The following is a 17,495-nucleotide window of genomic DNA, read 5'->3' on the forward strand; positions in this document are numbered from 1 at the left end:
ATAGGAAGAAATTAAATTCCTCATGCCAAAATGCTTGAAAGAGAAAAATCCAACTCAACAGCTGGGCAAGAGTGTTAATAGGTCAAAAGTATTTGAAAGTTTATCAGCAGAGGAGATGTTGCTTTTGGAAAGTGCATTTTATCAATACCAGACAGTTGAAGCTGTGGCGTGTCCCTAAGAGTAGCTGACTCACTTCCAAAGTGTCTGGAAATGTCAGCGCACGTCTTTTGGTTGTCACTTTCTTTTCAGCGTTTGGGCTCTCATGCAGATAACTGGTCTGATACAGAAACGAAGACAACCTCACTCAGCTCAGGAGAGACAAGCCCTCCCGTCGACATGCCCTTGACCTCCCAGTCCCGCGGAAAAGTGCCCAGGAGCCGACGTCCCCCGGTGAACTGCTGATCTCCACCACCAGACACTTCCAGTTCCAGGCTGGAACTCGTCCCCGTTCCTCTGACAGCCGACATGGGGCCCGTCCGAGCCCACCGACTTCTCCCCGCAGGGGGTCCTGAGCCCCGCACTGGCGGTTTGCCCCTGCCTCTCCTTCTCCCCAGCCTTCCCTGCCTGCCCCGCCACCTCCTCCCCGCTCGGGGTGAGCCTCTTGCCTGTAGCGGAGGCCCCGCGGCCTCCCCCGGGGGTGAGGGGGTGTGGGGGGGTGTCGGCCGCTCCTGCCCCGCTCCGCGCCCGCCGCCGCCGCCGGGGGGCGCCCCCGCACCGCGAATGGCCCCGGCGCGGCGCAGCGCGGAGGGGGCGGCGCTGGGCGACCGAGACGAGCGGGGCCGCTGCGGCTGCGAGACACCCGCAGCTTTCCTCTGTTTCCATGTTCGCCCCCGCTCCTCGTCGGTCTCTTTTCCGCGCCCCGAGCGTGCGGACCCGTTTCGAGGGAGCGGGAAGCGGCGCGCTCCGCGGCGACATCCCGTATTTTATCCCGAAGGGGTCCCGGAGGAGCCTCTCCCGACAGCGTTACCGGGGGTGCCGTTCCCCAGGGGTGCGGGAGCAGACCCCGCTGAGCCGGCGGCGGCCCTGGGGGAGGCGCGGGGCCCCTGGAAGCCCGGCTGGGCACCCTGCCTCTCCCGAGCAGGGAAGGGACCGTGTGTCCCCGCCGTGTCACCCTCTGGCACGGCGCACGGCAGAGGCCGGGGCACGCCGGGTGCCATTGGCAGGCTCCCGGGAGCGAGCGACGGGAGACCCTCGCGCAGCCTCTCGCCCAGCGGGCTGCCCGATTTTGGAAGGCGCGATTTCTTTTGAAGGAGAGCCAGTGTTAGGTTAATGGTTGGACTAGATGATCTTCAAGGTCTTTTCCAACCTAGATCATTCTGTGGTTTCAGACGGGGGCCACGGGCGCGGGTTTGCCCGCAGGGTTTGAGGGAGGAGGCTGTGGGGACCGTGCGCCCCGTCCCGCCGCCCGGGGAGCTGGCGGCACCCGGCGCCGGCGGCGCTTTGTGCTTGAAGCAAAACGCCTGTGTGGCGAGGGGGGGGGTGGTTTAATGGATGTAGGCTACATAGGGTGGAGGCCAGGCACACCTGAATTGTGTCAAAATGACTATATTCTCTTTGCCCCCGAGGCTCCCGGCTTCCCCTCAAGGCTGTCCCCGCGATCAGCCCCGGCCCCCGGGAGGACGAGAGGGGGGGGACACGACTGCGTGGAACCCCCCTCGCGGGGACACCCTCCGCGCCGCCGTCCCTCGAAGCCGTGCCCAGGGACTCAGTTTTTCCGCTGCCCTCCCGCGTCCCCCCCGTTTGGGAAGCCGAGGGGAAGGGAGGGGGCGGCGGGCCGGGCCCCTGCCCCCGGGCGCGCTGCCGCGGCGGCCGCCCGCCTCATGCCGCAGGAATGCGCGGAGGTATGCGCCAGTTTCCAGAAGTGGATCCCCTTCCTTGCTGGAGCAGAGCAGAGCATATATCACCCGGTGGCAGCAGTCCACCTTCCCTGCAGTTTCGTAACCGCTTACGAGGGTAAATTGAGAGTTGGGAACAGCCCTCTATTAAGTAGCAGATTGAGAAGAGGCTCTTCCCACTTGGAGAAGGCAAGTCTTCCCAGACGGACCCCTCGCATCGGGAGCTACAGTAACCGACGCGCCTCCTCTGCGCTCAGCTATTGCCGCTGCTTCTGCTGCTCCTTCGCCGTCGCTGCTACTTGCTGCTCCCTCCACAAGGTGCTCCCGGAGCTTCATCCTTTCTCCTCCTCCCTTTATCCAGGTCCGACGGCTGCGGCTGCTGTTGTCGGCACCGCCGGAGCCACCGCCGGAGGAGCTGCCCCGGCACCGACCCCGGCACCCTGCGGCCGCTCCTGAAGGTCTGTGCCCGCGCAGGAGCGGGGACCCCCTGCCCGCCCCTCGGCCGCCCCCCGCTGCCTCTCCGTACGCACCACGCACGCTAGCCCTCGGTTCTGAGGCACGCTAGGCTGAGATTAGCGGCGCGGGGCTGCAGGCTGATCTAGGCAGGGGAAGGAGCGTGTGTGCGCGTGTGTCGCCGCGTGTCTCCGCGTGTGCGTGTCGGGCACGTCGGTGCCGGCTGGCCGGCGTGAGGCCGAGAGCGGGGAGAGGCGCGGAGCAGAGCCGGGGGGCTGCCGGCTGGCAGGCCCCGGGGCGGGCAGGGGGGAGCCCGCGGGCTGCCGGCCCCGGGCAGAAATGGCGGGGGAGGTGGGGGTGCCGGTGTCCCGGCCGGAGGCTCCAGGCAGGGCCCGGTGTCGGCGCCCAGCGCGCCTGCAGGCACGGTACGGCGGCGGCGGCTGCGGCCGGAGCGCTGGCTTCCCGCCCTTGCCTGTGCAGCTGCGGTGATGCTTTCTCCTGTACCCATTTTTTTTAATGCCTTCGAGAGGTAGTGGGGTTTTCCTTTTTTTTTTTTTTTTTTTTTTTTTCCCGTTTAAGTTATTTTTTCTTCTTGAAAGTGGTAAATGTTTTGCACTGCGCAGTTTGGAAATGCTTTGGCTAAGCTTTTGTAGGTTGAATTAGTGTGAGATTGGACTGCCACTGGTGAAAACCCGGGTTTTTTTGTCTTTTAAAATGTTCTCAAAAGATTGATGAGAAAAACTTTAGTGCTTACACAAAGTCTGCTTGTGGCCCTGCTGAGCCAGCGAGAGGATCTCTCCTCCGCCACCTCCAGGCCTTCTTTCACACACCTAAGTCTGCGAGAGGGAAGCAAAGTGTTTCTAGGTGTGCAAATGAATGCTTTGGCTGAGACGTTTTATTGCATGAAATAAAAATATGTATCAGGAATGGTAGACCTGCAACAGATCTACCAGGAAAACTCCTGGATGCCTTTGTGAGGTGATTAATTTCTGTTGCTCTTCAAAAGGATCAAAAGATGGCACTCCAAGCCCACATAAGATTTCCGAGACAAAACTCCATTTACATTGAGTTTGGGCGATCCTTAACCTCGCTGCTGAAGGCAGTAGATGTGCTTAGAGGCTGCCGTTTCCCACGCAGAGCACATATATGATTTCGGAGCTTTCAGGACAATTTAATGCTAACCTTGGTCTTTCTTGTGCTAGTGTCAGGGAGTTGTTACAGTCAATATTACTCTTCTCTTTACCAGCTGGAGGTACCATTGGACTGAAATCATTGCTTCATTTTTCTTCTGGCTCTTGGTATTTTTATGTGCAGTAAAGGGATTTGGCTAAGGAAAGTGTATACAGGTGCCCGGCAGAAGCCTGTTAAGTTCAGTGTTAGTAACTGGGAAATTCCTGGATCTCCATTGTGTCTACCCACTAAATGTGTCTTGCTGGTTAGTTCTCTAGATGGCAGAAGAATATTATTTACCCCTTCAGCTCTTTCTGCAGACTAATGAATTATGTATTTTTCTTTTGTTTTGCTCTTGGCACCTTCCCGATAAAATCTGTTGCCTAATTGCTTTTGGAATTCTCTTTCCTCCAGCCTGATTATGATATATGATGCATTTATGACTTTATTCAAACAAATTACCCCTCCCTTACTTCCTAAAAACCCCAAACTTTAGAAACACTTATACGCATATGTGATGAGGACTTCACATTAGCCTTTACTTAGACAAGGAAATAATTTGGAAGTTTTGCTGGAGTGACTGGGAGTAATTTGACATGACCTAGAGCATATAATTATGAAGGTATAGCTGCCTGCAGTTAGGAAAAACTAACTTGGCCTAATCCCACCTATTTTGCTAGACAACCTGCAGTGATTGCGAGACTCTTTCACTTGCCTGCTTTTTATAGTGTATTTTAAATCTATTTTCTCTCAGGACGTGTAAATGAATTATCAGATGTTGAAACATGATGGCTAGACAGACGTGTCAGGTTTCAGTTGTGTGTTGCACACACTTCTGTATAATCTATTTCAGACCTTCAAGAAATGAAAAATAGCACTTTCGTAGGCAGAACCCCTCAAAAAAGTTTTATTACAGTTTCCAAACTGCCTTGAGACCACTAAAACACAGCTAACTAAGTGCTTCAACAGTAATGAAAAAGGAGCCGAATAAAATCCCCAGCTGAAAGAGACATTTAGTTGATCCAAGGCAGGAATGACCTCTGAATTAGCTATCATCACGCTCGGCGATGAAGTCATGGAGCTCCCTCCTGGCTCCTGCCTGTGCGGAGGCACAGATCTTCACTGTGCTTCCCTGATCAAATTAACCCCAACTAGGTTAAAGCCGCGTGTGCTTACTGTGATTGGAAAGGGTTCAGCAACAAAAGGCACATTATTGTGAGACGAGACTCTCCAGTTAGTCAGGCAGATCTGTCATCGTGTTGGATGACTTTCAAGTCTAGAGGTTTCAACCTGGTCCCGTGGGTGGGGGCTGGGGATAAGGGAACAAAGTGAAATCCACAGTTCATCTTTTTTATGTTTCATGAATACACCCACGCAGTCCTCTAATCCACGCGTATCATTTCCTTCTCCTTTCTCCGTTCCCCCCCCCATCACTGCAGATTCATTCATGTTGTTGTGATCTGAAAGGGCAGAAATGAAGACAGCGCTGTGCTCGGCAGTCGCTGCTCTGTGTGCAGCCACCCTCCTCTCCTCCATCGAGGCTGAAGGTAACCTTCCCCTCCCTGCCCCCTTGCCGCCGGTGCCCTGCTGACCAGCAAACCTCCCAACCAGCCTTGAGCTACCAGCTCTCTCCCTCTCCGTTTTTGAGTGTAATTACTTCACCTTCTCTCTTTCTCTCCTTCAGAGAAACGCCTCTCCTTCCTTGCCCAGCTCCTTCTGTGCTCTGTTTCTCCCGGCTAGTCAGCCGGGCCGTAGCTCCCTCTCTCTGTCTCTCTGGTGTGCTGTCCACACCGCCCCGCAGACAGGACGTGGGCCAGCCGGCGGGTCGCCGGGCGCAGCGCCCCGAGGAGCCCGCTGCCACTGCCACTGCCGCCGCCGGCGGGCAGCCCGGCGTGGCCGGGGTCTGCGGCGCTGCCCCGCTGACGGACCGAGAACGGCTGGGCTCCGTGCTGTAGAGTCTCGTTTAGTTATGTTGAGAGAGCAAACGAAAAGTCCACCACCCAACAACCTGCAGCTTTGAAATAAAATGCTCCAACAGAGTCTGGCTCTCTGCGCCTGTGTGTTTTGTCTGGGCCGGACCCCTCGCCTCCGCCCCGCTGGCCTGACGGCACACCGGCCTCCCCTGCTCGGCGGGGCGACCCCCGGCTGAGCCCTGGGGTGGCCAGACCCTCCCCTGGGGATGCTTCGACCTTCGTGGCAGGTCTGACCTGGGGGACACCTCCGGGGAGATGCTGCCACTGCCATGACATATGTCCTGGGCACTGCTGAAGGGTGTCTGGGCCTGGGCCAGGCCTTGTTGTGGCGGCAGGGGCCCCAAGGCCCTGGCATGCATGTGGCGCCATCACCCCCAAAGAGGCCTTTCTCCTCCTCCTCCTCCTCCTCCTTGCAGGGCCCTGGCCCAGTCTTTCTGAAGCTTGAGGTCCCTGTCAGCCTGTGGCAGTGTCCCCAGGTCTTCATCCCAGCTGCAGGGATGAAGACCTGGGGGAGACCCGTCATGGCCACCACACTCACCACAGCGTGGCTCAAAATGGCCTGGCCCTGGTGCATTTGCCTCCCTGGCGGATTAACAGCAAGTGTGGGGGCAACCTCCTCTGTCACCCTCTGTGAGAGCTGCACAGCTTTGGTCATGGTAACGACATTTCTGCCAGCAGTGGCTGCCAGGGGAAACAGATGCTGAACGTCCTGTGCTGAAATGACTTGATCTGACCTCTGGGACCTGCCTCCATTGTAGGGTGAACCAAACAGCTGGGTGTGAACTCCCCTGGATTTACTGGAAGAAAACAGAAGCCAGCATCTGATAATTCATTATTTTTCCCCTTCCTTCTCTTTCTGTATTGAACTGAAACAAATTCTCTGATCATGGCCTGCCGCAAGCTCCCGTGTCTGGATCTGGTCACTTTGGCTGATGGCTACTAAAAGCACAGTGTGTCAGAGATGCCTCTGGGGCATTTGCTTCCCCAGCAGCAGTGCTTGCTTGGGGCACACAGATGTAAAGTACACTGGCTTTCTGGACAAAGATGACATTTCTGCCAGTAGTGCAACATCTGGTCACCCTAGGAGAGAATCAGCCTGCTGCCTCCCTCTTGTGCTGCGTTGTTGTTGGCTGAGGAACCGAAAAAGGTCATTTGAAGTCATTTCAGAGTTGCATTTGAAATGCAGGACTGCCGTGCCAGAGAAAGCAGAGAAAATGTACCGTTTTGATGGAGGAAGGGAGTGGGCGCATTTGTGCGTTCTTCGCCATCTTAGGAAGGAGCTCATTCAGAGCTGGAGTAATGTTGCTGTTGTCCTGAACCACTGGTTACATACATGGAGTAGGTTGTTTCAAAATGTAAGTGAAGGTGTTTTATTTAGCTATAGTGTGCACTAAACCAGTCATAGCTTGAGTACTGTTAATGAAAGCTAAAAAATTTATTTGGACAAGTACACAGTTATTTTATAAGAGCAAAACTAGACGCACTGCCAGACAAGCTGGCGAAGCTTGTTTAGATTTCATGTTGAAGTGTGTGCCATTGCTAAGCAAAAGAGTGGACAAAGCCTGATCTTTCGAGTTGTAGAATGCTCCTGGACAGGACTTACATTACTCTGCATTCAGAAATGTGTATTAAATAAAATACCTAGTTTACAATGATCAGAATTCTACAAGAAACTTCTAGCTACAGAGTTTTGAAGTAAGAGCAGGAAAGTGTCTTGAGTAGGAAGTGCAGTGAGAAATAGTGGTGCTGAAAAAGGAAGTTCAAAGCTAGGAGTACCTTAGGATTTTCTCTGGTGGGAACTGCTTTCATAGAGCTTTTTGCAGTGTGTTTTTTATTTGCACTATACTCACCATCCTTCTGCACTGTTTTAATTTTGTGCTTCATTTTGCATCATCTTGTAAATTGCATGTTGGATCTTATTTACTTTAGTTCTGGTATTGTTACAACTTAAATCCTGTCTGCGGAACTGACTTTCTTCTGTGGACATTTGCCCCTTAGTCTAATTTTCCAACTTTCAGGTCGTATTGTGACAGAGCTCTCCCCCCACCCGTCGGTCCTGTTTCTCTCTTTTTGGTTTGGGTTTTTTTTTTTTTTTCCTTGTCTCTTTGGCTCTCTCTGTGGTGTTCACAAGAGATGCAGTTTGAATGTTCTTTCCCTGAGGTGTGGGTAGACACTTGGTGGGATGAAAAAGTGAGAGGAGAATAAGGGAGAAGGTTATCTGATGTGGTAAAGATTGTTGATATGGGGTGGGAAGATGGAGTGAAAACAGAGGGAAGGAAAAGCTTAGTTCTATTTTTCTGCCTTCCTTCAGCTTTCATTTTTCAGTCTCCCCTGGGAGTAGATCTGGTGTTTATCCGATACCGCTGTTCATAGATTCCTAAATCTTCCAGAATGAAACTGGTTCTTCATCAGCATCACAGCTGCTCTGCGAGTCCTTTGTGAGAGCTGTGCTCTGTTGCTGTTGGCAAGGCAGTGAGCTACAGTAATGGTGTTAGAGCTTTTCTACAGAGATACAGCAACACAGGGGTTTCTAGTTGGAAGATCACTGTAGCAACAGAGGGGGTAAAACCAACATAGAGTCTAAATGCATTCATGGCATTTCACTGGGGAAGTTGTTTGTTTACCCTGAACAAGGAAACCAATCTGTTTTCATGCTCAGCATTTTTGCTCTTTTCTTTTACAGTGAAATTCTTCTTATTTTGCAATCCTTCTGATGTCTCTCTCTTATCTTAAACTTCTTGTGCGTGATGCTATATTTTATGCTCTGTTTAAGTTGGTTTTTGCCTTTTTAGTCCAGCGCTGCAATAATCCAGTGCATTCCCTCTGTGTCCTCATGTCAAGAGTTCTTTCTGTCACAGTATTTTTTCCATCTGTGATCACAAACAGCCAGGGGGAAATCTATGTTCTTTTGCTGGATAAGGATTTTTTTCATTATTTTAGTCATAGTTAAGCCAAGTAGACTAGTATGTGAATAACTTGTTAGTTAAAATCTCAAGGTAATGCTGTGATGATGTCATGGGTTGTGTAGTGTGTCTTTTGTGATACAGAGGGATTTTCAAAGGCACAAGAAAAGAATGAGGAAATCATTGGTTCTGTGTGACCTCACTGAGCATGTGAAGGTGCTGATTTTTCAATGTTTCAGGAACTGGTTCAGACCTAGAAAAGTCTGTTTTCGAGGCTGGAGGTAGGGAAGGAGGGCATCACTGAGCCAAGTGTGGGATCCTTGTGTAGTGCAGAAAAAGGTGTGTCAGGTGAAAAATCTGTCTCTGGGACATGCAATACAGTAAGTGACAAATAAATGCACCACAAGAGTTACAGAGGATTGGAAGGTTTCTCATGTAATAAACCTTGTGTTGAGTACATTAATTTTCATTGATTGAATGGCTTAGAGATGATCCAGGATAGCTGAATCTTTTCAAGTTAACCATCTATTCAGCTTTGGAACTGGTTGGTGGGACCATTATTTTATTACCTTTTGATGTCTGATTTCTATCCTTAGAGAAACTAGCTGTTGATTTCCAAGTTCCTAAAGAGAGAACCATGTAGACTGATGTGTGAAATTGAAATTTGTATATACATGAAGGTGACTATAACTCCTTGGTTTTCCTACTGCTAATTAGAAGCAAAGTGTACATGTATGTATGCATATACACACACATGCACATATGCATATATGCACAAACACGTGTAGAATTTGGTAAATACTCATGCATGCAGTGTGTATATATATACAATTATGTTTAGTTACATGCATCTTCATATGTATAGGTATATATATTTAAATTATTTTTTTCAAAATACAATTATGAATTATATATCTTGTATTTTGAAGAAATTTCATAGACATGTATAAAATAAAAAAGCACAGATATACAGGTGGCAATGTTTCTGCACTGTGATTGGCAGTGAATACCTAACAAGACTGAGAAGCTGCTCTTTACTGTGTTTCTCGGCTATAGCTCATTCTTTCTCCCATTCACATTGGCAACACTGACTTCAAAGGAGCTTGACTGTGGTTGTGATCTACTTAGTTGTGTCAAATCCACGCCATTTATGAAGAAAATAGTAAAAGAGGAGTTTTGGCCTCTTCCAGCCTCAGCAGGGCTTATCTCAGTGGGAGCAAGGCTGGGCTTATTCTTCAGCTTCCATGGCCTATATGTTATTTTAACATGGGCTAACATGTTATTTCATGCACTAAATGAGTCTTTTCCAGTGATTACAGATTTTGTGGATGGCAGCTACTTCCAAGTTATATCACTTTTAGGTCTGGTTCTAGTTTTAAATTGCTTCATCTTCTGATTATGTTTTACTTCTGTCTTGTTAAGATATTCATTGGGATCCTCTAGCAGTCACATTGTGTTATCTGTAAAAAGCTGTAGACTTTTGTACGTTAGATTTGTATTACCAGTTAAGTAATACAAGCTAGTATAAGACATACATAACATGAGAAAGATGCCTTGCTCTTTATTTTTTGTTTCAGAAAATATACTGTTATTATACATGCATATAACATAAGGAGTAGCAATGAATTAACTATAGTATGTCTGATTTTTTTTTTTTTTTTTTGTGGTGCATAAGATAAGATATCTGATTGAGGAAGTTATCATGTCATCTATCTAAAAGTGGTGGAAATTAACACTGTGTAAACATTATTGTCATACAGCAAGATATTTTTTTAGTACGCTGGAAACCTGTAGGGGAGCCATACATTTCTGTGCATCAACAGTGAAATCACTGTATTAAGGCAATACTTTAATACCATCGCATTACGATCATGATCCTGTACCTTGACAAGTGAGTGGGAGGTTTGGCATAGAGTTTGATGGACACAGGATCAGAGTGATCAGCAGTGTCCCTGCACAGTAAGCATAGGTGCAAGTAGCCCGACATCAGGACTGCTTGCTTGAGTAAAGCTGCACTCACACATAAGCCTTTATAGAGTGGAGTTTTAAGGTTTGTCCCTTTAATGGGACAAACTCCCACCACAACCAGGGGCATTTTGTTCCTAGAAATCTGGTCTGATTCTGTATTACAGGTGTATTATTTTTCCACTGGTGGATTCCCTTCTGGAAGAAGAATTTTAATAAGGTGGAGTAACAGTTGCCCTGTTTGATTATCATAATATTTTCATCATCTAAACGTTTTGCTGTACTTCATATCGACTTACTGCTCTCAGTCATATGACCATGGTTTGGTCTTCACTCTACAGCTAGTTTCACATGGGTGAAATCTGACCCATGTGAAGGTCCATGGATGTTTTGGAGGTTCTGTTTGAGTATCAAAAGCTTACAGACCATCTGGAAGACATTTGAATCACATTGGATCCAAACTGGCTTTTTTTCACTCAGGCGAGGTTCCTTTTTGGATTTCAATGGGAGAAGTATTCAGTGCTTGAGTTTGATAAGCCAGCCACAGGTTGAGAATGAATGGATTTAAAGTGCAACAACGAAGACTGGGATTAGGTATTGGGAATAAGTTTACAATGATAAAGGGAATGAGGCATTTGGAGTAATTTCTGTGGGAAGCTGTCAGTCCTGCCAACAGTGGAGGTCTTTAAGAATGATCTGAGCAAACATGTCAGGAGTGACATGGGGTGGCTGATCATGTCTTGGCTGTGGGATGGACAAGGGGACTTTCTGAGGTCCCCTGCAATGCCATTGTTCTGAAAGGCTGTGAACTCCTGGATGAACGGCTATCTCACTTATGTATCAATGTACTATTCTTGTTACCTGCCAAGATCCACATCTGAATTTTCATAAAATGGATTAAAATCCTTTACAATGTTGAAGACTTTTCCTCACAGTCAGTTTTTTCAGTTTATCTGGAATCCGGTCATTTGGATATCAACAAGTTGGGCTGCTGCTGTCCTTCAGCAGTTAAAGCCTAAAGTCTCTGCTGCAACATGCCAATTTACTTGCAAGGTTGGTGGTGCTATTTTTTCCATGTACTGAATTTTTTTTAAAAAGCATGCTCAGGTCAGTTGTCTCTGCCTTTGCATTAAATTTGTCCTGAGCCATTGCTACTGAAACAATATTTTATAATGATATTCTTATCACCTAAATGTATTTTACTATTAACATGTGTTGCATGACTTTGATACTAAGTAACTACCCTGCTGTCTCTAGCATTGTGATACTCATAAACTGAATGATGAATAAACTATGCATGCAGGTTAATGGTCTAATCTCACTGCCTGTGTATGGACGATAGGAAAAATAACATTTACTCAGTACTAGCGTATCTATTGTATCAGTATTACAAAGCCATATTATCCTATGGTTAGAAATGACAACAAATTAGAAGGAAAAAAAATGCCTACACAATTGGTTGCCAGTTTTTTTGAGCTCAGTATTACTTATTGCAATTGGACAGTGTCTTTTCCTAAGTGTACATTCTAGCATTTATTTCTTTATCTGCTCTTTATATTATGTTCCAAACTGAAACAAAATCTGACATATGATAGAGATCTTCCATGAAACAGAGAAGATCTGTCTATTAAAAATGCCTGCAAAATGGTCTCACAAGTAGTTAAGGAAAGTATGGCTGAATCTGATCTTACTTTGTAGACCTATTTAAACAATAATATATAATACACCTACCATGCACTGACAGTGAGTCAGTAAAATACTGCATGAATATGCATGAGAATTTTACAAAGAGAATATCATTATAAAATATTTATGAAACGTCTTTGTGTAATGAACCTTGTACATGGAGGCTTTTGTCCATTGTGGGACGCTAAAAAAATAATAATCAACATTTCATTTACATATGCATGATGCTGCAAAATAGCATATATAAACTATTTCTTTCTGTACTGTTCAGTTACTTCTGTCAGCTCCTACAAGTTTTATTTGCAATCATTTGTTCAGATCACTGGTGCCCTCTTTGCTGTTTTCTATAAATTCTGTAAAATAAATGTCCTTAAATATACTTTGATGTTGTCTTTTCATAATTAACCATTGTGTTGTTTGGAACCATACTGGCATTTTATGATAAAATGCCACTACTAGTATGGGTACACCTGCTGCAAAGGGAACATGAAAACAATAGTTTACACCTTTGAAATTGTGTAGCAATTTGGTGTAAACAGGTAGAATCTTATATTTGTGAAGTTTTGCATCAGCTCAAATATTCCAGCAATTTGCAACCATTACTAACCCCATTTATTATCCCCTTAGTTCCTGAATCCTTTGCAGCCATATGTGAAGTATGTCACTTTAGTGGCTTCTAGGAACAAAGGGGTGGACCTCTCCATATTTTGAAATAAAATGATACAGCAGTATATCATTATTACTGATATACATTTTACATGTAAATTTGTATCTAGACCCTATCAGAAATTGTTTTACTGAACATTAAATGCCCAATATTTTCCTGTATTCTTTAAAATATTTTTTTTCTCTGCCAAGTTTCTAGATTCAGTGAAATTGATAAGAAATATGACTATGCAGAGACTATATTAAAAAGCTGATCAATTCTTTGATGTCTAATTATGAAGAGTGCTGTGTTCTCAATGTCCTAAATACTCTCATGGTATTGTAAGCAGGTTGTGATTTGGCATGCTTGTACGGATTGCACCCAGCATGTAAAAAAATTTCCTTTAATTGTTATGTGAAATGTTTGCATATGTGGTGATTATCTGTGAACTCATTGTACATGTATCCAAATGTGTTTTCTATTGTGCTTGATTTTGCTGGCCATTCTTGAATGTCTTGGCAACTCAAGAAACATATGTTCTGTGCTCTCCTCTGTAATGCGTATACTCTTTGATGTTTTGTCATATTTTGTCAGCTTTTATTTTACTCTTTTTCCAACAACATATCTTTATATTTGTTGGAAACAAATTTATGCAAAGACAATTTTAGTAAGCTTTGCTCAACATTATTTTATTTATTCATTTGCCAAAGCTTGTTCAAACTTTTAAATGTCCACCTGGTATAAATCTTTTGCAGTTAATCCACCGTCAGACTTGAATTTTACAATTATAGATGAACATAATGTTCAAATGTCATGGAAAAGGCCACCAGATGCAATAGTGGGTTACAGGATAACTGTGGTTCCAACAAATGGTGAGTTCTGTAAAATTTTGTTATGTCATTACATTTCTTGAAAACTTGGGTTTATTTTCACTTATATATGACTTAGGTATGAGAGTAGTTATTAACATCTTTCTGAAGTTCGCAATCAAGACTGGGTAGCAGCAAAGGACATACAGGAAGGAGCAGTGATTGTTCCAAGTTAGAGTTTTTCTTACCATAGCATTTACCCTTTGGGAACTGCAAGTGATAAGTTTTGGATGCCTTTCCTTTGCAAGGAGCAAAAAGAAGGTGGAATCTTCATTCTGCCCCTCTTCTATGCTTTTACTTTAAAGCTAGAGAATTGTATTGTACTTCATTCAAGTACTTCCCCTGGGGGAAACATTGCGTGAGTCAGTTAATGATGCAGTAATGTCATATAACTTGCTGATAATGGATGTGTAAGACACCCATTATTCTATTTCACTTTGAGAAATAAGTGTAAAAGTGATATTGAATCAGAATTTGTTAGATGATTTGTTAGATGATAGTACATTTTGTATGTGTATTTTAAGTTTCACATTTCCTGGAATTTATTAAACACTTCAGTAATTTTGTTCACTATTGAAAACAAGCTAGTTTGAAGTTTCATGTTTCAAAATTCATACTTCAGGAAAAAAGAAAGTGTATCATCCTAAAATTATAATTGGATTTTAGATAGATTATTCTCTGTTGCAGTTTTTTTATGAGCAACTTGTCATTGATATTATTGGATTTAAAGCCTGCATTAACTGTTTTATATATTTATTGCAGATGGGCCTACTAAAGAATTTACTCTTTCACCTAGCACTACCCAAACTGTCTTATCAGATCTTATACCTGACATAGAGTATGTTGTATCAATAGCTTCATATGATGAAAGAGAGGAGAGTCTACCTGTTTTTGGCCAACTGACAAGTAAGTACCTGTAACAGAGTTAGAAAACCACATAAGATATCTGAGTGGTCATTCACAAAACTCATCTTTGTTCCAGTTCCACAACAAAATTGCCACATACCTAAACTCTCATCAGATGTAGCTGTCTGAACAGCCTTTTTCCATTAAGCAGAATTACCAGTAGGAGCAGAGGTAATTTGCAAGAGTTAAGAGGAGACTAACATGGATATATCGTGTCTGAAAATCCCTGTAGAATTCTTTGCAGGAGGCCACTGGTTCTTTTGAGCTAAACCTACTTTCTATAAACTGCATCTGCTGAAGTCAAGGGGAAGACTCTCACTGACCTCAGTAACAAATGAATCCAGCTGACTTCGTGTCAGGGGGAAAAAAAAGCAAGCTAACTACCTTCATCAAACGATAAAATGTGACACCACATATCTATACGCATAATAAAATATGGAATATACATTTTTATAATTTATATTTAACAAATAAAGCATAAAATAAATTTAATTAAATAAAAATGTTAAGCACAGCGGACTGTCTTCTATGATGCATTTTGTCTCCTGTCTCAGACTTCCCAAACAACCATGGAAAAATTACTTATGATGAGCTCACCTATGTGTTAGAGGGGGGTAATACTGGTATTTTACCCAGGGATGTTGCAGTTAATTTTCAAGAAATTACTCTGCAAGAGGTACAAATACAGAGGATTCTTAGTTATTTGCATTTTCTGTATTTTGTGTTACCCTGAATGCTATGTTGTCAAATCTGTAAGTACAGGTGATGTATTCATAACTTGCATTTATGTTTTCATGTTCTGAGGCTTGTCAGATTTGTGTCTCTAATTCCCCACACTCTTTTCTTTGATGTTCACAAACTTAACCTGATTTCCTCCATTAATTCTCTCTATGTTGTTCTTTGTACAGTTCAGACAGGTGGTCCAGGCATACCAGAGGAAAAGAAGGTTGAGGCTCAATTACAAAGTAAGGTGTTTTGTCTTTCAATGTACCTGACATTTTAGAGATAAGTGAGGTCTAGCACTAGGGCCCCATAAAGTTAAGCTGCATTCCTGTGTTACCTAGCAATGAAGTTAACATGTAAAATTGTCCAGAGTTAGGTAAACTTGGGAAGGGACTGGGTTGGAAGGAATTTATAGCCGCATTGAAAGAATAAGGTGCTAATTTGGTACTGAAACTAGGAATTTCATGCAACTAACCTGAGCGTGTCCATGAGTGACTTCGTCCTATTAACAAAAGACATTGTGCTGTGGATAAAAGGCATTGCAGAAGAACCTGTGCAGCTATTATGGGGAGATAAAGATGCAAAGCAGAAGCAGTAGTGAAATTAAATGTTCCTATAACATCAAACTGTTGCAAAAACTTTTGTATGTGAGTTTTCATCTGCTGTGGCATAACAGATATTGTGGAATAGCATGAGAGGTGTCTTAAAACTGAGTATCTAGGTGACAGTTCCCTTTTGGTAATGGCAGGTAGACAGCTTGTATGGGTGTTCACTTATGTGAATAATGCTTTCCCAAGTAAGATATTCCAGATAAGAATATCAATCTGTTAAATATCTGTTTGTTTTGGCTTTTATCTACTAAGTTTCTGCCAGATATTTCTCACTGATTTGTAAGAATGCAATTGCTCATTTGCTAACAGAGATTTTTTTTTGTGTGTGTGTTCCAGGATGCTCCATAAGTGCAATGACAGATTTAGTTTTCCTGGTAGATGGTTCATGGAGTGTAGGGAGAAATAACTTCAGATATATTCTGGACTTCATGGTTGCCCTTGTATCAGCTTTTGATATTGGGGAAGAAAAGACGAGAGTTGGAGTTGTTCAGTACAGTTCAGATACAAGAACAGAGTTCAATTTAAATCAATATTTCAGAAGAAGTGATCTTATTGATGCAATTAAAAGGATACCTTACAAAGGTGGCAACACAATGACAGGTACAGATTTCCCACATACGTGTTTATTCAGCATTTCATTTTCTAATTCAAATTTGCTTTAAATCAGTTTATTCAAGCCTAATGAAACACAGCTTGTGGTGTTGTTTTTAGGTGAGGCTATTGATTACCTGGTTCAAAACACCTTCACTGAGTCTGCTGGAGCAAGAAAAGGCTTTCCCAAAGTAGCAATTGTCATTACGGATGGAAAAGCTCAAGATGAAGTTGAAATTCCTGCAAGAGAGCTTCGCAACATAGGAGTTGAAGTTTTTTCTTTGGGTACGTTGAGTTTTTCTAATGACTGAGAGATTAACATTCCTAAAGAAGTTATATGTGTCACAGATTCTGTGTTTCAAGAATTTTGCCATGCCACTCTTTCCATGTGTGTGCCTTGAAATTGGTTGTTTGTGCCCTCTAAAGTGGAACACTAGTGTTAATATGATAGTAATTCTGTAGCTCCCACATGGAGATTAAGGTGACTGACTAGCAGAGTTTCAACCCCGGCCTTACTGAAGTTGCCACATTATTTTCTCAGGTTGAAAATGGAGTATGTCATTTCATTGTATTAATCATTATTTTGTAGTTTGGTTATTGATAATGACAGAAGGCAGAACTGAATTAAACTCAGCTTTACCCCAGGATGTTCTGATACCTTATGAATACATTCACAGGTATGTATTTTATGGTCACTTAACACAGTCCTGTCTATTGCAACTTCTAGGAATCAAAGCAGCAGATGCAAAGGAACTCAAGCTAATTGCATCTCAGCCTTCACTGAAACATGTGTTCAATGTGGCTAATTTTGATGGAATTGTGGATATACAGAATGAAATTATCTTGCAAGTGTGCTCTGGTGTTGATGAACAGCTAGGTGAACTGGTTAGTGGAGAAGAAGGTGAGATACTTTATATAAATGTATTTATTGACTTAAGTTTATTCTGGTGCATATTTAAGGGGCTATCCCTACTTCCTGTGCTTTATTTCTGGAGTTTGATCCATTGCCTCATTTAGCAAGTGTGGAAAACAGGTCTTATCTTTGTGCATTTAAATGCAGGAGAACAGAACATGATGTAGTAGATTTGGAATAGCTCCATTATTCTGTAGTTTCAAGGGCAATGCAATGATGTGCAGTTATCAGAGTCTCATACAGTCAATTTG

The 17,495-nt window shown here is 44.3% G+C and overlaps 1 protein-coding gene across 1 annotated transcript in view; it reads left to right on the top strand.

The window, feature by feature from the left end:
• The first annotated feature begins 2,029 nt into the window (after positions 1–2,029).
• The window catches only part of COL12A1 (collagen type XII alpha 1 chain), a 106,970-nt gene continuing 91,504 nt past the window's right edge, over positions 2,030–17,495 (top strand). Inside the window, exons 1-8 of the mRNA XM_074819742.1 lie at positions 2,030–2,293; positions 4,898–5,005; positions 13,387–13,503; positions 14,263–14,406; positions 15,315–15,371; positions 16,077–16,340; positions 16,452–16,616; positions 17,059–17,232. Of these exons, the coding sequence (XP_074675843.1) occupies positions 4,933–5,005; positions 13,387–13,503; positions 14,263–14,406; positions 15,315–15,371; positions 16,077–16,340; positions 16,452–16,616; positions 17,059–17,232 (994 nt within the window). The 5' untranslated portion in view covers positions 2,030–2,293; positions 4,898–4,932. The remainder of the gene's footprint in view (positions 2,294–4,897; positions 5,006–13,386; positions 13,504–14,262; positions 14,407–15,314; positions 15,372–16,076; positions 16,341–16,451; positions 16,617–17,058; positions 17,233–17,495) is intronic.

The sequence above is a fragment of the Strix aluco genome, chromosome 3 (genome assembly GCF_031877795.1).
Source record: "Strix aluco isolate bStrAlu1 chromosome 3, bStrAlu1.hap1, whole genome shotgun sequence".
Classification (NCBI taxonomy): Eukaryota; Metazoa; Chordata; class Aves; order Strigiformes; family Strigidae; genus Strix; species Strix aluco.